The sequence below is a fragment of the Corythoichthys intestinalis genome, chromosome 3, assembly GCF_030265065.1.
Source record: "Corythoichthys intestinalis isolate RoL2023-P3 chromosome 3, ASM3026506v1, whole genome shotgun sequence".
NCBI lineage: Eukaryota > Metazoa > Chordata > Actinopteri > Syngnathiformes > Syngnathidae > Corythoichthys > Corythoichthys intestinalis.
Window position 1 is genome coordinate 60,856,290 of NC_080397.1, and position 24,047 is coordinate 60,880,336.

At 38.6% G+C, this 24,047-nt stretch overlaps 1 protein-coding gene across 7 annotated transcripts in view; it reads right to left on the reverse strand.

Annotated features, from left to right (window-relative positions):
- ank1a (ankyrin 1, erythrocytic a) overlaps positions 1–24,047 on the reverse strand; it is a 283,424-nt gene that overhangs the window by 137,977 nt on the left and 121,400 nt on the right. Inside the window, exon 1 of one of the 7 annotated variants that reach the window (XM_057831860.1) lies at positions 13,011–13,363. The exons of the other annotated variants lie outside the window; for them this stretch is intronic. Coding sequence (XP_057687843.1) covers positions 13,011–13,037 — 27 coding nt within the window. The 5' untranslated portion in view covers positions 13,038–13,363. Of the gene's footprint in view, positions 1–13,010; positions 13,364–24,047 lie in introns of those variants that run through there. 7 annotated transcript variants of the gene reach the window in all.

The following is a 24,047-nucleotide window of genomic DNA, read 5'->3' on the forward strand; positions in this document are numbered from 1 at the left end:
CACTAGATGGCAATATTTAGTCACAATATATAAAGTCACAAGTCTTTCTATCCGTGGATCCGTCTCACAGAAAGAATGTTAATAATGTAAATGCCATCTTGAGGATTTATTTTCATAATAAACAAATACAGTACTTATGTACTGTATGTTGAATGTATATATTTGTCCGAGTTTTATTCATTTTTTTTTTAATGCATTGCCAAAATGTATATGATCGGGAAAAATTATCGGGAATAATTGGAATTGAATCGGGAGCAAAAAAAAGCAATCGGATCGGGAAATATCGGGATCAGCAGATACTCAAACTAAAACGATCGGGATCGGATCGGGAGCAAAAAAACATGATTGGAACAACCCTAGTAAAAACGGCATTTTTACTGTCCAAATATATAGCAAATTTGAACTAAAAGTCCTACATGTTGACTTTGATCTGGTTACAGGTCAAAGTTCACATTTTTGTGGTACTGTAAATCTACAATTATAAAGACGTTCTGGTCAAGGTTTGTGAATATTAGTAGTAGACCCATCTGACTACTCCCAGACTCAAAACTATGCATTTTTACAGTACCCGTATTTAGAAAACTGAATTATAAGTCCCACATGTATACTTTGATCAGTTTATAATTTTCATTTTTGTGGTACTGTAAATCCACAAATTTGAATAGGTTCTGGTCAGGGTTGGTGAATATTACTAGTAGATCTTTCTGACTACTCCCAGACTCAAAACTATGCATTTTTACTGTACCAGTATATACAACGTGTGAATTAAAAGTCCTACATGTAGAACATGCATACTCGACACAGGATGGCTGGAGCCTGGGATTGAACTCTTGAGCTCAGAACTGTGAAGCTGATGTGCTAACCACTCTGCCACCGTGCCGCCTGATTACATATATATACAGTGTATCACAAAAGTGAGTACACCCCTCGCATTTCTGCAGATATATAAGTGTACCTTTTCATGGGACAACACTGACAAAATGAGGTGACAGCCATGCACACCAATTTGATGTAGAGTGCGGCGTATGGTCTGAGCACTAACAGGCTGACCCCCCACCTCATCAATCTCTGCAGCAATGCTGACAGCACTCCTGTAACGAGTCACATGACATTTTGGAGGGAAAATGACAAGCAGTACTCAATTTTGACATTGAGGGATGTACGTAGTTTTTATGTGGTTTACTCACTTTTGTTGCCAGGGCTTTAGTAATTAATGGCTATATTTTGAGTTATTTTGAAGAGAAAATAAATATTTATATATTTATATATTATATAAGCTGCACACAGACTACTCTTCATTGTGTCAAAGTGTCATTTTGTCCGTATTGTCTCATGAAAAGATATTAGGGCTGTCGAACAATTAAAATTTTTAATCGAGTTAATTACAGCTTAAATATTAATTAATCGTAATTAATCGCAATTTAAACCATATATAAAATATGCCATATTTTTCTGTAAATTATTGTTGGAATGGAAAGATAAGACACAAGACGGATATCTACATTCAACATACGGTACATACGTAAGTACTGTATTAGTTTATTATAACAATAAATCAACAAGATGGCATTAACATTATTAACATTCTCTTAAAAGACTTGTAGTTCTTCAAAGATAAATCTTAGTACAAGTTGTAGAAATTTTATATTAAAACCCCACTTAATGTTTTTGTTTTATTAGAATTTGTAAAAATTTTCAATCAAAAAATAAACTAATAGCTCGCCATTGTTGATGTCAATAATTACACCATGCTCACTCATGGTGAAAGCCATGAAATCAGTTGGACCCAAGCGCCAGCAGAGGGCCCCAAACACAAAAAAACAAGTAACAATCGGACACTCTGCTGTCATTTTAATCTGTTTGAGCGGGGCATGTGTGTTAATTGCGTCAAATATTTTAACCAGGGCTTTCAAAATTATCGCGTTAATGGGCGGTAATTAATTTTTTAAATTAATCACGTTAAAATATTTGACGCAATTAACGCATATGCCCCGCTCAGACAGATTTAAATGACAGCATAGTGAAATGCCCACTTGTTGTGTTTTGTGGAGCTTTGCCGCCCTCTGCTGGCGCTTGGGTGCGACTGATTTTATAGGCTTCAGCACCCATGAACTTTGTGTAAGTAATTATTGACATCAACAATGGCGGGCTATTAGTTTATTTTTTGATTGAAAAATTTACAAATGTTATTAAAATGAAAACATTAAGAGGGGATTTAATATAAAACTTCTATAACTTGTACCAACATTTATCTTTGAAGAACTACAAGTCTTTCTATTCATGGATCGCTTTAACAGAATGTTAATAATGTTAATGCCATCTTGTTGATTTATTGTTATAATAAACAAATACAGTCCTTATGTACCGCATGTTGAATATATATATCTATCTTGTGTCATATCTTTCCATTCCAACAATAATTTATAGAAAAATATGGCATATTTTATAGATGGTTTGAATTGCAATTAATTACGATTAATTACAATTAATTAATTTTTAAGCTGTAATTAACTCGATAAAAATTTTTAATCGTTTGACAGCCCTAATTTTAACGTGATTAATTTAAAAGATTAACTACCGCCCGTTAACTCGATAATTTTGACAGCCCTAAAAGATACACTTAAATATCTGCAAAAATGCGAGGGGTGTACTCACTTTTGTGATACACTGTATCTGTACTTTTACTGAAGTAAAAATGTACATAAGTACTTCATCCACCACTGGCAATTACAACCCCCGCAAGACATGCCGCAACTTCCCAAAAGCGTACGACTGGAGACAAAATGTCGAATGAGACTTGTAAAGTCAAAATCGCGTAAGTCAAGTACGCCGTAACCTGGGGACTACTTGCAGTTTTTTGTTGTTGTTGTGAACTACAGTTCCACACAAACGTACATCAAGATCTCATTTAGCTTAGCAATTGGAGGTGTAAGAGCCATTTTTCGAGTGACCCTAACTTCCAAGAAAGCGCATTTATCAAGGTTTTATCGGCTGAGACGTGTGCGAACAGAATGCTATGACGACGCCAGCACCTCTGCTATGGGACGCATTTAGTTTGCCACAAAATGCTCACTTCCGCCGGGAACACACTCTCCCGTAGGGTTTCAGAATTAAAAACTAAATTTTTTGAGCCTCTGGTGTTGTAGGAAAAAAAAAACGTCCCGACACGTTGGTGTCAGACGTCTTCTCAGCAACATACAAGAAGCTTGAACAGCACATATGGAAATTCCTTTCGAGTATTTAAACAGCTATTTCATCATCATTTTCTGCTGACTTGCATTTGCTCAATAAATTGATTTTCCTCCCTGGGCCTTTTCTCCTCTAGCCTCTACAACTTTGCTTTCGTCTCTCCGGCTGATCCATCAGATTGAGCGGGCAGCAAGCTAGTTTGGGCTACAGAGATGAAGTGTTGACTCAGTCAGATGAAGGCCCGTGGGACCACTATACAAGGGGTACATTTACAGGAAGCGAGCGGGCGTTCTTATGAAGCCGTTACAAAGTTTCACTTGACACGTCCGTTTGTATCGTGAGCTGCGCGTCGGAAAATGGCAAAGCATTAGCTTCGTTTTTTCTATTTACTTTCCTGCTATTCCCTTGCTTGTTGATCATCTCATTAAAATGTGTTCCTGATTCATCGATTGTGCCTTTTATATGGATGGGATGTCCTATAGCTAACATCAATCATTAATAGGACGACAAGACAATGACGGTTAATAGTATTTGGAGCTCACGAACAGAAAATATGGTTTATATGCACATTGTAGTTTTAATTAGGTACTAATCCAGTGGTTCTTTACCTTGCTACAGGTACCGAACCACAATAGTTTCACATGAACAGTGGTACTAAAAAGTATCTGGCCCTTTTGGAATTTCTCACATTTCTGCATAAAATCACCATCAAATGTGATCTGATCTTTGTCAAAATCATACAGATGAAAAAAACGTTTGCTTGAACTAAAACCACCCAAACATTTATAGGTTTTCATATTTTAATGAGGATAGTATGCAAACAATGACAGAAGGAGGGAAAAATAAGTAAGTGAACCATCACATTTAATATTTTGTGCCCCCCCGCGGCAGCAATAACTTCAACCAGACGCTTCTTGTAGCTGCAGATCAGTCTGGCAAATCGATCAGGACTAAACTCCTCTACAAAACTGCTGTAGTTCAGTCAGATTCCAGGGACGTCTGGCATGAACCGTTGGCTTTAGGTCATGCCACAGCATCTCAATGGGGTTCGGGTCTTGACCGTGACTTGGCCACTCCAGAACGTTTATTTTGTTCTTTTGAAACCATTCTGAAGTTGATTTACTTCTGTGTTTTGGATCATTGTCTTGTTGCAGCATCCGTCATCTTTTTAGCTTCAACTGTCTGGTAGATGGCGTCAGGTTTTCCTGCAAAACATCCTGATAAACGTTTTAATTCATTTTTCCATTAATGATTGCAAGTTGTCCAGGCACGGAGGCAGCAAAACAGCCCCAAATCATCATGCTCCCTTCACCATGCTTCACGGTGGGGATGAGGTGTTGATGTTGGTGAGCTGTTCTATTTTTCCTCCACACATGACGTTGTGTGTTACTCCCAAACAATTCAGCTTGAGTTTCATCACTCCCAAAACTTCTATGGAGTGTCTAAGTGCCTTTTTGCAAACATGAAACGAGATACAATGTTTTTTTAGACAGCAGTGGCTTTCTCCGTGGACTTCTCCCATGAACACCGTTCTTGGCCATCGTTTTACATATCGTTGATGCGTGCACATAGATATTGGACTGTGCCAGTGATTCCTGTAAGTCTTTAGCAGACACTCTAGGAGTCTTTTTCTTTTTTCTTTGCTGAACTCTCGGCATCAGCTTTGGTGGACTGCCATTCTTTGGGAGAGAAGCAACAGTGCCAGACTCTCTCCATTTGTAGGCAACTTCTGACTGTCAATTGATGAACATCCAGACTTTTACAGATGGTTTTGTGTCCTTTCCCAGCTTTATACAAATCAACAATCCTTGATCGCAGGTCTTCAGACAGCTCTTTTGACCGAGCCATGATGCATATCAGACAATGCTTCTCATCAAGACAATTCTTACCAGGTGTGTGTTTTATAGTGGGCAGAGCAGCTTTAAACCACTCATCAGTGATTGGGCACACACCTGACTTAAATTGTTTTGGTAAAAATAGGTTTTAATTGCTTTTTAAGTCTCCTTAGGCAGAGGATTCACTTACTTATTTTTTTCATTATATATATATATATATATATATATATATATATATATATATATATATATATATATATATATATATTCGGGGTGTCAAACGATTGAAATTTTTAATCGAGTTAATTACAGCTTAAAAATTAATTAATCGTAATTAATCGCAATTCAAACCATCTATAAAATATGCCATATTTTTCTGTAAATTATTGTTCGAATGTAAAGATAAGACAAGATGGATATATACATTCAACATACTGTACGTAAGTACTGTATTAGTTTATTATAACAATAAATCAACAAGATGGCACTACCATTATTAACATTCTGTTAAAGCGATCCATGGACAGAAAGACTTGTAGTTCTTAAAAGACAAGTTATAGAAATTTTATATCAAAACCCCTCTTCATGTTTTCGTTTTAATAAAATTTGTAAAATTTTCAATCAAAAAATAAACTAGTAGCCCGCCATTGTTGATGTCAATAATTACTTACAGAATGCTCATGGGTGCTGAAGCCTATAAAATCAGTCGCACCCAAGCACCAGCAGAGGGCGGCAAAACACAACAAGTACACCTTTCACTGCGCTCTCATTTTAATCTATTTGAGCGGGGCATTTGTGCGTTAATTGCGTCAAATATTTTAACGGGATTAATTTAAAAAATTAATTACCGCTCGTTAACGCGATAATTTTGACAGTCCTAAAATATATATATATATATATATATATATATATATATATCATATATTTTTTATTAAAATATGAAAACCTATAAATGTTTGGGTTGTTTTAGTTAAAGCAGACATGTTTTTTTCATCTGTGTGATTTTGACAAAGGTCAGATCACATTTGATGGTGATTTTATACAGAAATGTGGGAAATTCCAAAAGGTTCAGGTACTTTTTCATACTACTGTACATTAACCGAACCCTCCGGACTTAAATAATACAGCTTTAAGCAAGAGAAGTTCAATCATTAGTGTGAATCAACATAATCCATCAGTTTGCGTTTGCCAGCAGCAAAAGTCATTGACGGAATTACGTAAAGTTGCACAATTTATCATCTGTCAAGCTTTAATCATTTATGACGGAATGTAACGACATGTTACTTTACCGGATTTTTGCATAGCGACGGAACAAAAATGTAAGTGGATCTCTATAACTCTTCATTTCCAAAGACTGGTATGCAAACTTCAAGGCTCAACTTTGAGTATTTGTGTAGCTCTGTTAGTTCTTTGGATTTAAACATCTACAAAGAGTTCATTAAAGTTACTCTGAAAGGGTTTCATTAATTGGCCAGTTCATCAGTTTGCTGATCTGCAGTTTACTTACCCTGGCTAATCCTGGTTAACATAATACAATTGGGACAACAAACAGAGGGAAAAAAGATTAAGAGGAAAAAAAAAAAACCAAAAATGATACATACACTCATATAAACACTTATCTTTTATGCATACACACAAAACTTGCAGAGATAATTCTAAGCAATCAAGTGCTCTCCCATGTTGCAATGATTTTCCCCAAAGTACTTTTTAAGTGAGCAATGAACAAAAAAGTGAGTTCATGCTTTCGCTCTTATCCAAGTTTAAGCCAGAGGAAATTGGCAGGTGAAACTCTTATCACACAGGTACAGCTTTTGCATCTTTTCATACGGCATTGCTTTTTTATGTGAATGCAAAATATTAGCAGTTGGCGTATGAAAACAATTGGAAACTGAGAACCTAATAGAGCTGTCCCAACTAGTCGACGTCATCGATGACGTAAATGCGTCGATACGCACAACATCCCCTTGACGATTAATGAAGAGTTAAAAAAATATATGCGTGGAAAGTTTAGAATGTCGGACGCTCGGTATGCAACCGGGGAAAGTGGCAAAAACCAAAAAAAGCACACCAGAGTAGGGCTGGGCGATATGGCCTTAAACATGTATCACGATAAATTGAGCAGATTTATCTCGATAACGATAAATGACGATAAATTCGCCCAAGCGGACTGTTATATAATTAGAAAATCTGAATCACTGCATGAAATACAGATTAACTATTTCTTGTTGATTTATTTACCAGCATTCAATTTGATATACTGTATTTAACAATTGTACATGCAGTCTAAACATTAAGTTTATAAAAATGTATTGTAAGCAATAAGAATTCAAGTATGAACATTTATAACAGCGTGTATGACTTGAACAATGTACATTGTCAAAATCAATATGCCTGTGCAAACATGTAATTGTAACACAAATGACTTGCAGCTTGAACAGTACACTTCAAAAAGACAACTTATTGTTAATGGCTGCTGTGACATAATTATTAAATACAAGTGTTTACTTTATGGTTTAAGGGTTTTTTCCCCCCAGTGCATTTTTTAATAAATGCACGCACAATAAAAATAGCTGGGGCCATTTCTCGGTCATTATAAGTTTTGCCGTTGGATTGTACTTTATGCTGAATGCTTTACCATCACAAAAGCTATCAGAGGAATCACACACAGACGGATACAAAATAACGCCACATAGTAATTGCTAGATGCAGTCCGTGCCCAATCCACTCATTAAGTTCAGCCGTTTCGACAAGGTTAGAGCCCCTATCCGACTCCATAACGTTCATTTGTAGCGTTAGCCGCTAGCTAGCGTTAGCCTGGCTACCAGTAGAAAGCACTGAAAGCACCATCTCCGGAAATCGTAAGAACAAAGGAGGACAGCGGGTGAAAGCCCGTCTGGATGCCACCAAGAGTCTACTAAATGTCGGTTGAAAGTTTGGTGAACCTCCCTTAAGCCACACTCCATCACGTTTTGCTTGTAGCGTTAGCTGCTAGCGTTAGCTTACCGGGCTTTTGTTTGATTGGCTTCCTGATGATCACGTGACTCCCTACGTAAGCACATTCACTGCTTTCTTAAAGGGGAATGAACATAGACGAACAACACAGAATCAAAGCGGGATGAAAAGACTATTTTCTTGTTTTATTAATTTACCGAATTTACCGACATGGTCAAAATTACGTCGGTCATCGTTAAGAATTTCGGTGACGGTAAATTTTCGGTTTACCGCCCTGCTCTACACCAGAGTTGCCAAAACATTGACTTATTTCAACAAAACAAACGAGGGTACACTGTTGTGTCCTGTCTCTTCAATGCTAAGCTTGCATACCAGGCTGCACGTGGGCTGTGAATGAACACCTAAAGCGCCATCACCCAGTTGTAATTTTGGAAGATGACAGGAGACAACAAGCTGGCAGATCATTAATCTATCTAACTAACTAACGATATGTTTTATTGAAGTTGCTAAGCCTGTCGCGATATGCAATGAGTCTATTTATTGCAGCGTAAATAAAAATGAGGGCGGTAATTTTCACGGCTGCTTTTTATCGCCACGTGCGTGCATGCGTGCATACATTTGTGCGTGCGTGTTAATGGCATATTAAAACTAGTTACAGACATAATATGTTACACTCATTCAGAGTCTTTAGGCTTAAGGTAGGGTTATCAAATTTATCCCGATAACGGAGGTAATTAAATTTTTCAAAAATGTATCACGTTAAAATATTTAACGCAATTAATGCATGCGCTGCACGACCCACTCACCCATTGTTGCGCTCAATCTCTAATGGTGCCGTTTTGCCTATATAGAGAGCTAAAAGGCAGCGTAAAATGAGTAGAGTGAATTTTGGCAGCCTTTGGAGCCTTTTTTTAATTGGTTAAAGCCTTACAATCCCTCTCCCTACGATTAGAAATATCGTGGGAAGCAATGTGAGGAAGCAAGGTTGTAATTGATCTTTTTTTTAACACCCTAGGTTTTTCCCAACGCAGAGAAGATATATCAATTGGTAGCACTACGCACAGTCATGGTTCCACTTCCCATCATGCATTTGGGCATGGCTACAGTATCATTTACTGAAAGCTCAACAAATACACTAGATGGCAATATTTAGTCACAATATACAAAGTCACATTTATCCTTTAAGAATTACAAGTCTTTCTATCCGTGGATCACTCTCACAGACAGAATGTTAATAATGTAAATGCCATCTTGAGGATTTATTGTCATAATAAACAAATACAGTACTTATGTACTGTATGTTGAATGTATATATTCGTCCGAGTTTTATTCATTTTTCTCTTAATACATTGCCAAAATGTATATGATCGGGAAAAATTTTCGGGAATGATTGGAATTGAAAAAAAAAAAAAAAGCAATCGGATTGGGAAATATAGGGATTGGCAGATAATCAAACTAAAACGATCGGGAGCAAAAAACATGATCGAAACAACCCTAGTTTTAATATGAAATTACTATAACTTGTAACTATAACATTTATTTTTTAAGAACTGCAAGTCTTTCTATCCGTGGCTCATTTTAAAAGAAAGAATGTTAATAATGCCATTTGTGGATTTATTCTTATAATAAACAAATACATTACTTATATACAGTATGTTGTATGTATATATCAGTCTTATCTTTCCATTCCAACAATAATTTACAGAAAAATATGGCATATTTTAAAGATGGTTTGAATTGCAATTAATTACGATTAATTAATTTTTAAGCTGTGATTAACTCGATTAAAAATTTTAATCGTTTGACAGCCCGAGTGAAATATCATAATGTGTTAATAATTTTACACATAAGTCGCTCCTGAGTATAAGTCATACTCCAGCCAAATTATGAAAAAAACTGCGACTTATAGTCCGAAAAATACGGTATGTCTAATTATCCGTGTCAGTCCAAGGTACTTGAATTCACAGACAATTAGTTCCTCTCCTCCCAAAAATACACCTACCATATTTTTCGGACTATAAATTGCACCTGAGTATGAGTCGCACCAGCCCAAAAATGTGCAATGAAGAGGAAAAAAAAAAAAAAAAAAATCGCACTGGATTATAAGTCCCATTTTTGGGGGAAATTTACTTGATAAAATCCAACACATAGAACAAATATGTCATCTCGAAAGGCAATTTGAAATAAAAATTAGGGCTGTCAAAATTGGGCGGTAATTAATTTTTTAAATTAATCACGTTAAAGTATTTGACGCACATGCACCGCTCAAACAGATTAAAATGACAGCACAGTGCAATGCCAACTTGTTACTTGTGTTTTTTGGAGTTTTGTCACCCTCTGCTGGCGCTTGGGTGCGACTGATTTTATGGGCTTAAGCACCCATGAGCATTGTGTAAGTAATTATTGACATCAACAATGGCGGGCTACTAGTTTATTTTTTGATTGAAAATTTTACAAATCTTACTAAAACGAAAACATGAAAAACAAACTTACGCTCTATTCTTATTATTGTTATTTTTAATCTTATTATTACTATATTAACTCTACTTTTGATTGAAAATTTTACAAATTTTATTAAAACGAAAACATGAAGAGGGGTTTTGATCAGGGCTGTCAAAATTATTGCGTTAACGGGCGTTAATTAATTTTTTAAATTAATCCCGTTAAAATATTTGACGCAATTAACGCAGATGCGCCGCTCAGACAGATTTAAATGACAGTACAGTCAAAAGCTCACTTGTTGTGTTTTATGGAGTTTTGCCGCCCTCTGCTGGCGCTTGGGTGCGACTGATTTTATAGGCTTCAGCACCCATCAGCATTGTGCAAGTAATTATTGACATCAACAATGGCGGGCTACTAGTTTATTTTTTGATTGAAAATTTTACATTTTATTTTTATTAAAACGAAAACATTAAGAGCTGTTTTAATATAAAATTTCTATAACTTGTACTAACATTTTTCTTTTAAGAACTACATGTCTTTCCATGGATCGCTCCAACAGAATGTTAATAATGTTAATGCCATCTTGTTGATTTATTGTTATAATAAACAAATACAGTCCTTATGTACCGTATGTGGAATGTATATATCCATCTGTGTCTTATCTTTCCATTCCAACAATAATTTACAGAAAAATATGGCATATTTTATAGATGGTTTGAATTGCGATTAATTACGATTTATTAATTTTTAAGCTGTAATTAACTCGATTAAAAATTTTAATCGTTTGACAGCCCTAGTTTGAATATAAAATTACTATAACTTGTAACTATAACATTTATCTTTTGGATAAATTGTGGATCACTTTAACCATTTGTGGATTTATTGTTATAATAAACAAATACAGTACTTATGTACAGTATGTTGTATGTATATATCAGCCTTATCTTTCCATTCCAACAATAATTTGCAGAAAAATATGGCATATTCTAGAGATGGTTTGAATTGCGATTAATTACGATTAATTAATTCTTAAGCTGTGATTAACTCGATTAAAAATTTTAATCGTTTGACAGCCCTAGTGAAATGATATCATAATGTGTTAATAATTTCACATATAAGTCGCTCCTGAGTATAAGTCATACCCCCAGCCAAACTATGAAAAAAAACTGCAACTTATAGCCCAAAAAATACGGTAAAACAGTTAATTAGGTTCATGTTCGGTAGAAACGTAGCCGTGACCCCGTTTACCCAATCTGATTGGTGTTATTAATGTCCGGACCCCAGCAAAAGATGTACCGCATTTTCCGGACTATAAGTCGCACCTGAGTATAAGTCACACCAGCCATAAAATGCCCAACGAAGAGGAAAAAAAACATGTATAAGTCGCACTGGAGTATAAGTCGCATTTTTGGGCGAAATTACCTTGATAAAATCCAACACATAGAACAGATGTGTCATCTTGAAAGGCAATTTAAAATAAAAATACGATAGAGAACATGCTGAATAAGTGTACAGCCTGATAATGTTACATGATGCATGAACAACGAAATGCGAACGTGGCCAGTATGTTAACATAACTTGGCTATTGAGAGTTATTCAGATAACTACAGCATAAAGAACATGCTAACATGTTTACCAAACCATCAGTGTCTCTCCAAAACACCAAAATAACATGTGAAATGAAATCATAATGTGTTAATAATTTCACACATAAGTCGCTCCTGAGTATAAGTCATACCCCCAGCCAAACTATGAAAAAAACTGCGACTTATAGTCTGAAAAATACGGTAAAACAGTTAATTAGGTTCATGTTTGCTAGAAACGTAGCCGTGACCGTGTTCACCCAATCTGATTGGTGTTATTAATGTCCGGACCCCAGCAAAAGATGTACCGTATTTTTCGGACTATAAGTCGCTCCTGAGTATAAGTCATACCCCCAGCCAAACTATGGGAAAAAAACAGCGACTTATAGTCCGAAAAGTACAGTAAAATAGTTAATTAGGTTCATGTTTCGTAGACTGTAGCCGTGACCCCGTTCACCCAATCTGATTGGTGTTATTAATGTCCCGGCCCCAGCAAAAGGTGTACGTGCAAATTGTGCTGTTATATCATCCCTACCAATATTGAGACCAAACCGACACCCTTGCTAACAGTTAATATACTACTAGTAAATTCACTACTGGCAGGAAAAAAAATTGTCGACCATAGTAATATATTGCCGTAACCCTTTAATGCCATCAATAAGAAGCAATTATCAGAGAATCCCAAAATTTGAAAAATAAGGTTCTAATGAAACCTTTTTTTTTCAAATTTGGAAAAAGAAAATTCAAAATGAATATGCACTCAGATATCTATAACCCTTGCTAAATCCTGTTTGTTTTTCTCATGGAACCTGCAGATGCATGTGTTGACTTGCATCCATTATTTTTTTTTTTTCAAAAAGAAATGTCAAAATTCTGAATTAGTCTCAAAATCATGAAATTTTAGGTGTATCAAATGCGATACATTTGGCAATATAGGGTTTTAAAACTCCTGAATATGTGTGTAGGTACGAGAAAGAGAGATGGTAAGTAAAGGTACTGCAGTACTCACTCCGAACGTGATGGTCTTGACTGGCATGCCTGTTGGCCCTCCACTGTCTGTCTTATGTTCGGTTTCTCCCAAATTGAAAGATGTACTTCCAATTGCCCCCCGCAAGTGCCACCGTGCAGGGCACACAGACCCCCGTCCGACGTAAACACGGGCACACACACCCGTACGGGCGCACACATTTCAAGCTTGGTGGGTGGAGAGACAGCGAGGGTGGGGCAAGGGGGCCCGCGGTTTTATCTCTGCAGGAATGTCGCCTGTATCTAGAGACACACATTTTACCAGCAGTTGAGGGACGCCAAATTGTCAACAAAAAATTTCCACCTACTGTACATCTTTGACGGTCAAAATTTTTGCTTAGCCTAGAGAAATTTTCCAACTTTTCACCTTGACATCGTCTAACCTCACGCTCCAGACTCTCTGCTTTCTACCTCTACCGTCCAAGTTTTAGTTGCACTGTCACCCTCCTTTTTCTTGTCCTGTCTTCCCCACGTCACGCCCATCTCTGTGTCTCCTGTATGTTTTGTGACAGCCGCACAATCATTTGTTCACGGACCATAAATAGACCAAACTAGAATAAACTGTGGAAAATGGGTGTTTTTTTAAGAAGGAGGGGTGTTGCAGATCTGTTTCAGTTTGTGAGGTGACTTACAGTGACAAAGCGCTCGGTGAGGGGGTTGCTGCCACCACCCCATGACAATGGGCTAGACACTCGGATTGGGGGGGCACGAAGGGGCCAGCCTCTCAAAAGGCCCTGCCTTCTTTAATAAAGCGTCCGTCATTCCTCTGTTGAAAAGACCCTCTTTTCTCTACCTCTCCCCTCCTCTTTGCCTCTCCTGGCTAAATGCTGGGAAAAGCACATCGCTGCCAAAACCATGCAGAGAGATAAATGCTGTAGGAGAGGGACAGAGAGGGGGGCGATATAAAAAGAAGGCTACATACTACTCAGAAGCACTGGACCGTGACCTGGGCAAAAACATTATTTGGGACAGCTCGACTGTCCACACTTTTTGGATAAAAACAGAGGGCTAATATACCAAATACAGTTGTACCTCTACTCACGAACGTCTCTACATACAGAATTTTCAGGTTAAGACACGCCTCAAGGGGAAATATTCCCTCCTGTTACCAGTGCTGCTTTTGGCAGCCATTTTAATATTCGTTTTAGTTTTCCTCTTTTGGACGATAATACTTCCCAGATAGCAGACCAACATTGAATAAACGTGATTTTCCATCAAAATCATCTGTTTGGTTGACATAGAAATTTTCGACAATAAACAATGTTGAATCAGTGTCGCAAATACCGACGACACACATGTGACATTGAAACAATGTTGTTCTGTGGTAATGTTGACAAATAGTTGATTTATAATTGACCGGGAAATATGATTGAAAGTCATTTAATTTTGGATGAGAGGGAGTTTGGTCGAAAAATATTTGTGTTCTTGGTTGACCGGGAAGACGGGAAAATGCACTCCACTGGAAATGCCTCAATTACAGTGTATCACAAAAGTGAGTACACCCTCGCATTTCTGCAGATATTTAAGTCAATCTTTTCATGGGACAACACTGACAAAATGACACTTTGACACAATGAAAAGTAGTCTGTGTCCAGCTTATATAATAGAGTTAATTTATTTTCCCCTCAAAATAACTCAAAATATAACCATTAATATCTAAACCCCTGGCAACAAAAGTGAGTACACCCCTTAGATACTACATCCCTAAATGTCCAAATTGAGTACTGCTTGTCAGTTTCCCTCCAAAATGTCATGTGATTCGTTTGTGTTAGGGTTGTTCCGATAATGTTTTTTTGCTCCCGATCCGATCCCGATCGTTTTAGTTTGAGTATCTGCCGATTCCGATATTTCCCGATCCGATTGCTTTTTTTTTTTTTTTTGCTCCCGATTCAACTCCAATGATTCCCGGTAATTTTTCCCGATCATATACATTTTGGAAGTCCATTGAGAAAAAAAATGAATAAAACTCGGACGAATATATACATTCAACATACAGTACTCAAGTACTGTATTTGTTTATTATGACAATAAATCCTCAAGATGGCATTTACATTATTAACATTCTCTCTGTGAGAGGGATCCACGGATAGAACTTGTAATTCTTAAAGGATAAATGTGACTTTGTATATTGTGACTAAATATTGCCATCTAGTGTATTTGTTGAGCTTTCAGTAAATGATACTGCAGCCATTTAACTTCTGCCCAAATGCATGATGGGAAGTGGAACCATGACTGTGCGGAGGGGCCCCAATTGATACATCTTCTCTGCGATGGGAAAGAACATAGGGTGTTAAGAAAATGATCAACTACTACCTGTCTTCCCCACATTGCCTCCCACGTAATTTTTAATTGCTAAGAGAGATATTGTAAGGCTTTAGCCACATAAAAAATGGCTCCAAAGGCTGTCAAAATTCTCTCTACTCATGATACGCTGCCTTTTAGCGCTATCTATAGGTAAAACGGCATCTTTATAGATTGAACGCGACAATGCGTGAGTGGGTGGTGCAGCACATGCGTTAATTATTTAACGTGATAATTTAAAAAAATTTATTACCGCCGTTGACGCAATAAATTTGATAGCCCTACTTTAAGCCAAAACTACTCTGGATGAGTGTAAGACAGTTTGTCTGTAATACAATTAGAAAACGATAAAAAAAAAATGTGTATATATATATATATATATATATATATATACAGTGCCTTACAAAAGCATTCGGCCCCCTTGAACCTTGCAACCTTTCGCCACATTTCAGGCTTCAAACATAAAGATATAATTTTAATTTTTTGTCAAGAATCAACAACAAGTGGGACACAATCGTGAAGTGGAACAAAATTTATTGGATAATTAAAAATTTTTAACAAATAAACTGAAAAGTGGGGCGTGCAATATTATTCGGCCCCCTTGCGTTAATACTTTGTAGCGCCACCTTTTGCTCCAATTACAGCTGCAAGTCACTTGGGGTATGTTTCTATCAGTTTTGCACGTCGAGAGACAGACATTCTTGCCCATTCTTCCTTGCAAAACAGCTCGAGCTCAGTGAGGTTGGATGGAGAGTGTTTGTGAACAGCAGTCTTCAGCTCTTTCCACAGATTCTCGATTGGATTCAGGTCTGGAGTTTGACTTGGCCATTCTAACCCCTGGATACGTTTATTTTTTAACCATTCCATTATAGATTCGGCTTTATGTTTTGGATCATTGTCCTGTTGGAAATAAATCTCTGTCCCAGTCTCAGGTCTTGTGCAGATACTAACAGGTTTTCTTCCAGAATGTTCCTGTATTTGGCTGCATCCATCTTCCCGTCAATTTTAACAATCTATCCTGTCCCTGCTGAAGAAAAGCAGGCCCAAACCATGATGCTGCCACCACCATGTTTGACAGTGGGGATTGTGTGTTCAGGGTGATGAGCTGTGTTGCTTTTACGCCAAACATATCGTTTTGCATTGTGGCCAAAAAGTTCAATTTTGGTTTCATCTGACCAGAGCACCTTCTTCCACATGTTTGGTGTGTCTCCCAGGTGGCTTGTGGCAAACTTTAAACGAGACTTTTTATGGATATCTTTGAGAAATGGCTTTCTTCTTGCCACTCTTCCATAAAGGCCAGATTTGTGCAGTGTACGACTGATTGTTGTCCTATGGACAGACTCTCCCACCTCTGCTGTAGATCTCTGCAGTTCATCCAGAGTGATCATGGGCCTCTTGGCTGCATCTCTGATCAGTTTTCTCCTTGTTTGAGAAGAAAGTTTGGAAGGACGGCCAGGTCTTGGTAGATTTGCAGTGGTCTGATGCTCCTTCCATTTCAATATGATGGCTTGCACAGTGCTCCTTGAGATGTTTAAAGCTTGGGAAATCTTTTTGTATCCAAATCCGGCTTTAAACTTCTCCACAACAGTATCTCGGACCTGCCTGGTGTGTTCCTTGGTTTTCATAATGCTCTCTGCACTTTAAACAGAACCCTGAGACTATCACAGAGCAGGTGCATTTATACAGAGACTTGATTACACACAGGTGGATTCTATTTATCATCAGCGGTCATTTAGGACAACATTGGATCATTCAGAGATCCTCACTGAACTTCTGGAGTGAGTTTGCTGCACTGAAAGTAAAGGGGCCGAATAATATTGCACGCCCCACTTTTCAGTTTTTTATTTGTTAAAAAAGTTTAAATTATCCAACAAATGTTGTTCCACTTCACAATTGTGTCCCACTTGTTGTTGATTCTTGACAAAAAAATTAAATTTCATATCTTTATGTTTGAAGCCTGAAATGTGGCGAAACGTTGCAAGATTCAAGGGGGCCGAATACTTTTGCAAGGCACTGTATATATTAAAAAAAGGCGCGTTTGATGTTTTTTTGCCATTTCCGATACTTTGAAAATGACGTGATCGGACCCGGACATCTTTAGTTTGTGTTACTAGGTCCAGGTGTGCATAAGGAGCAGGTGTGTTCAAATTTGTAGTGCAGCTCTCAAACTCACTCATACTGGTCATTGAAAATTCCAACATGCCACCACATGGCAATGAACTCTCTGAGGATCTTAAAAGACGTACTGTTGCACTACATGAAGATGGCCAAGGCCACAAGAAATTTGCCAACACCCTGAAACTGAGCTGCAGCACAGAGGCTAAGATCATACAGCGTTTTAAAAGAGCAGGGTCCACTTAGAACAGGCCTCGGGTCAGTCGTCCAAAGAGGCTGAGCGCATGTGCTGAGCGTCACATCCACACGCTTTCTGTGAAAGATTGTCGCAGTAGGGCTGTCAGCATTGCTGCGGAGATTGAAGAGGTGGGGGGAGGGGGGTCAGCCTGTTAGTGCTCAGACCATACGCCGCACTCTACATCAAATTGGTGTGCATGGCTGTCACACCAGGAGGAAGCCTCTCCTGAAAACGGTACACAAGAAAGCCCGCAAACGGTTTGCTGAAGACATGTCAACAAAGCACACGAATTACTGGAACCGTGTCCTATGGTCTGATGAGACGAAGATTAAATTTGTTTGGTTCCGATGGTCTCAAGTATGTGTGGCGGCAACAAGGTGAGGAGTACAGAGATAAGTGTATAATGCTTACAGTCAAGCATGCTGGTGGGAATGTCATGGTCTGGGGCTGCATGAGTGCTGCAGGTGTTGGAGAGTTATATTCCATTGTGGGAAACATGAACTCCAACATGTACTGTGAAATACTGCAGCAGAGCATAATCCCCTCCCTCCAGAAACTGGGTCGCAGGGCAGTGTTCCAGCATGACCCCAAACACACCTACAAGATGACCACTGCTTTACTGAAGAGGCTGGGGGTAAAGGTGATGGGCTGGCCAACCATGTCTCCAGACTTGAACCCAAGAGAACATTTTTGGGGGATCCTCAAGCGGAAGGTGGAGGTGCGCAAAGTCTCAAATAATGCACGACGCACACACATAGGGTCAGTTTGCCCCGACTCTCGGCCGTGTAAGCAATATGGAAATACGGTACTGCTCCTTTGGTGCACAGGAAGAAAACTGAGCATTTTCAGGCTTATCTCCTCACCAATATAATTTTTTTTATGACTGTTGTCAAGCCTGCCTCTTCCGAATTCAAGCTAGACGCTAATGTATAGCTTAATCGCTGCCGTCCTCTGTGCCTCTCGCTCTTTGCTGACGTAATTGCTGCATGAATTCCGATTTGGGAGACTTGACAGTTCAGACCGCAGCCACACTCTGGAAAAATGTGGCCCAGATCTGATTTTAACCACATACAAAAGTGACTTAGATCGGATTTGAAATGGTCCACTTTTATGCAACCTGTCCCGTTCAGATCGTCCAGCTAATGCCTCACTCGAGTCAAAAAAATCTGATTTGTACATTAAGACCTGCGGTATGAACCTAGCCTATGGCTGGTACTCGCCGCTCCCAGAGTTTACTGAACATAACATATTTATGCTAATGCCTAGCATTCCTGGCATCCAATTGGCTAGGAGTTACCTTTATTGGATGTGTGTAACCCAGCGTCCTCTTCATTTGCCCTTCGTATTCAGACAGCTTTACATGAGTGTATTAACCTTATTCTTGTTTTTTACATGATGCACAACTCAGATTTTTATTGTGTAATAATCTAATTGTAACATGCATTTGTGACATGTTTTGATGCATTTTTACGCTTTGTAAAAGATTTATGTCTGAATTTTCAGGGGCTTGTAACAGATTAGGGCATTTACATGGAAAACCCGTCTCTACTTACAAAATTTTCAAGTTAAGAAACTACTTCCAGAACCAACTAATGTCGTAAGTAGAGGTACAACCAGGGGTCGCGTTAACCGAATATTTTCCGTCGTTGACCGGTTTTTTAAAACAGTGACGGAAAAAACTGAAGTCCATCCGTCATTTTGACAGGTTGCAATTCACACCCCAGACCACAGGGTGGCGAGTGAGCATATTAATTAGCTATTGTCTCTCTTAATGCATGACGTCGTTGGCTATTCTGTCAGAATATTGTAGTGTCACCGGGGTCTGGCGGCGGCACCGTGATTGGCACATCAACGCGAGGTTCTTATTGGTGCACCCGGTGTGCCAGCGCGTTATCCAATTGGTGGACTAGATTGCCGCCTGTGTATAGACCCAAATCACATGACGTCACAACTCCGCCCCCCTGACTGGAGCCGCCATATTGTGTGTCAGCTCATCGTGTTTACACATTACCGCTACGTTCATGCCTCTTATTACGGCGTGTTTTTCTGCTCGTTAACATTAATAATCAAAATGGTGAAGGCGTGTGGGGCGGTTGGTTGCAGTAACAGAGAAGATAGACGGAGAGACTTGAAGTTCTACCGTATTCTGAGAGACCCGAAGAGGAGAGCGAGATGGACTGCTGTAATTCGACGAGAAATCTGGGCACCAAACGATCACCACATACTATGTAGTAGTCATTTTATATCTGGTAAGATGCATTTAATATATATTTAGAAGATTTTGGGCTGACAACCACAATTAAGATCATTGTGTGACGTTGGTGATTGGGGGTCTATGTAGTTGCCTCCTTTTCTTTGGGGACGGAGTTGTTGTTTTGTTGGTGTTGTTGGCGGTAAGTAGAGTAAAAAGAGGGAGAAAAATACCACGACTTCCGTGTCTAATTTTTCGCCGCCAAGCAAGCGTTACAATTAGGGCTGTCAAACGATTAAAATTTTTAATCGAGTTAATTACAGCTTAAAAATTAATTAATCGTAATTCATCGCAATTAATCGCAATTCAAACCATCTATAAAATATGCCATATTTTTCTGTAAATTATATATATATTCTGTAAAATAAATTGTTGGAAGGGAAAGATAAGACACAAGATGGATATATACAGTGGGGAGAACAAGTATTTGATACACTGCCAATGGGAATACCCAGGCAATGGGAATACCCATTGGCAGTGTATCAAATACTTGTTCTCCCCACTGTACATTCAACATACGGTACATAAGGACTGTAGTGGGCATTTCACTCTACTGTCATTTAAATCTGTCTATGCTGTCCTCACTCTGAGGCGTCTACTTTTTCCAAAGCTAGACAGCTAGTGAACGACGCCTTAATAATCAGACTTCTTCCTTTTTCATCTGATTTATTAATAAAATAGCCTCAAACCATTGTCCTCTTTAGACCGTCATAAAACTACAAAAAAAAAAAAAAAAGTACACAAGCATTGCATTAGCAATGATGTTAGCTTAGCACGCTATACAGGTTCACTAAACATAAACAAAGAGCGTCTCATACAAAAAATAGAACATTTCGCTTACTAACATAATATGTACATTCTTTACAACAACCATACTTACGGACAAATCTTGTCCAAGGATCATATAAGCACAACATTACAACGTGGGCGTCAGCCCGAGACGTCGTGCAGCCATATTGAACTGGCAAGAAGAAAATAAACTATGTCGCAAAGCGACCACAAGAGTTCGCTGTTAGACAGCACAATAAGCCTTGCTGTAAAACTTGCCAAAAGGCAGAATACTGTCTGAGCGGGACATGTGCGTTAATTGCGTCAAATATTTTAACGTGATTGATTTAAAAAATTAATTACCGCGCGTTAACGCGATAATTTTGACAGCCCTAGTTACAATATTAATTAAAAATGAATGAAAACTAAATACTATTGAATATGTCATCATTATCATTTTAAAAATTTAAGTGACGGGTAAAAATAGATTATGACCGGATTTTTATGACCCTGTCAGTCAAAATGACAGACAACGAAAATGTCTAGCGCAACCTCTGGGTACAACTGTAGTAAGTTTCCCAAGAGAAAACACATCTTGATATCAATAAGTTCTTGACAATTTGTCCTGTTGCTCTACACAATTAAAGGCCTCTGACTCCCTGAAATAAACCTCCACTGTATCAGTCTGCGGTAGGTCCATACAGTTCCTCTGAGGAAAAAGAATAATAGCTTCTCATCAATCTGCTAACACGCTCCGTAATGTGTAGCTAAGCCAACTCTTTAAGGGAAGTTGAAATAAATCAAGACACACTCCGGTTTGGAGGCCGAGTTGATTTAGATTCAGGACCGACGTGCCCCCTGCACCCGGTGTCGGGTCCGCCTTGTTGACAGGATAAAAGGCTTCAGCTGTCCACGCGTGCGACTTGTAGCGGCTATATTGCCTTTGTCCGGAGATGCCAGACCAGTTAAGGGAACAATCAACATAAATAATGGCCCTTGGTCAGCTGTCCTTTCTCATCATGTCACATTCCTTCCTATGTCTGATGCTGCCAACAGTATCACTTAGAATAAGGAATAGATGATGTCATAGTGCACTGTGAGAGTGTTTAATTCCCTAAAATACGTATACAACCCCTGGCAAAAAGTCTCGGACGAGCACTCACTCAGACATTTTATCATGTAGAACAAACTCAGATAAAAAGCTTGAAATAATTATGAATTAGTTCAAAAGTGCAACTTGTTGGCATTCCGAAACACTAAAAGAAATGAATAAAAACCATTGTGCTGGTCAGTAAATGTTACTTTTATAGAGCAAGTGCAGGGAAATATATATGGAATCATTCCATTCTGAGGAAAAAAATATGGAATCATGAGAAACACACAAAGAAATAACAGTCAAAATCTATTTCTAGTATTTTGTAGCACCACCTCTGGCTTTTATGACAGTTTTCAGTCTCTGAGGCATGGACTTGATGAGTATTCTTCTTGATTGTAGTTGCCAGATCATCCTTGCAGGTTGGAGCCTTGCTGTGGACTATCTTTTTTTTCAATTTCCACCACAGGTTTTCAATAGGGTTGAGATCTGGGCTATTGGCAGGCCATGACATTGACTGGATGAGTCTTTCTCCAAGGAATGCTTCAACAGTTTTAGCTCTGTAGCATGATGTATTATCATCTTGGATAATGACAAACATATTTTCAATTGAAGGGATAAGAAAGCTGCCTAAAATTTTAATGTAAACTTGTGCATTTATTGAAGATTTAACCACAGCCATCTCCCCAGTGCCTTTGCCTGACATACACCCCCATATCATCAAGGACTGAGGGAATTTTGATATTTTCTTCAGGCAGTCATCTTTGTAAATCTCACTGGAACAGCACCAAACCAAAGTTCCAGCATCATCACCTTGGCAAGAGTCAAGAATCTACATTGGAATCGGCATTTTGATGTTTTCTTCTGGCAGTCCTCTTTGTAAATCTCACTGGAACAGCACCAAACCAAAGTTCCAGTATCATCACCTTGTCAAGAGTCAAGAATCTGCATTGGAATTGGCATTTTGATGTTTTCTTCAGGCAGTCCTCTTTGTAAATCTCACTGGAACAGCACCAAACCAAAGTTCCAGTATCATCACCTTGTCAAGAGTCAAGAATCTGCATTGGAATTGGCATATTGATGTTTTCTTCAGGCAGTCCTCTTTGTAAATGGTAAATGGTGTTATACTTATATAGCGCTTTTCCACCTTTCAAGGCGCACAAAGCGCTTTACACTATCTCGCCATCTACCTACTGGTGACGCAGCACCAGGAGCAACGTGGGGTTCAGTATCTTGCTCAAGGACACTTCGACAAGTTCATCAGGGCGGAGAATCGAACCCACAACCTCTGGTTTGGGGGACAACTTCTCTACCACTGAGCCACGCCACCCCAAATCTCACTGGAACAGCACCAAACCAAATTTCCAGTATCATCACTTTGTCAAGAGTCAAGAATCTGCATTGGACAAGGTGATGATGCTGGAACTTACCTTGTCAAGAGTCATGAATCTGCATTGGAATTGGCATTTTGATGTTTTCTTCAGGCAGTCATCTTTGTAAATTTCACTGGAACAGCACCATACTAAAGTTCCAGCATCCTCACTTTGGAGAGAGTCAAGAATCTGCATTGGAATTGGCATTTTGATGTTTTCTTAAGGCAGTCCTCTTTATAAATCTCACTGGAACAGCACCAAACCAAAGTTCCAGTATCATCACCTTTCTCAAGAGTCAAGAATCTGCATTGGAAATGGCATTTTGATGTTTTCTTAAGGCAGTCCTCTTCGCAAATCTCACTGGAACAGCACCAAACCAAAGTTCCAGTATCATCACCTTGTCAAGAGTCAAGAATCTGCTTTGGACAAGTTGATGATGCTGGAACCAAAGTTCCAGCAATATCACCTTGTCAAGAGTCAAGAATCTGCATTGTACAAGGTGATGATGCTGGAACTTTTGTTTGGTGCTGTTCCAGTGAGATTTACAAAGATGACTGCCTGAAGAAAACATCAAAATTCCCCTCAGTCCTAGATGACATGGGGCTGCATGTCAGGCAAAGGCACTGGGGAGATGGTTGTGGGTAAATCTTCAATAAATTCACAAGTTTACATTGAAATTTTAGGCAGCTTTCTTATCCCTTCAATTGAAAATATGTCATTTTCCAAGATGACAATGCATCATGCCACAGAGCTGAAACTATTAAAGCATTCATTGGAGAAAGCATGGGAGAAAGACTCATCCAGTCAATGTCATGGCCTGCAAATAGCCCAGATCTCAACCCTATTGAAAACCTGTGGTGGAAGTTGAAAAAAATGGTCCA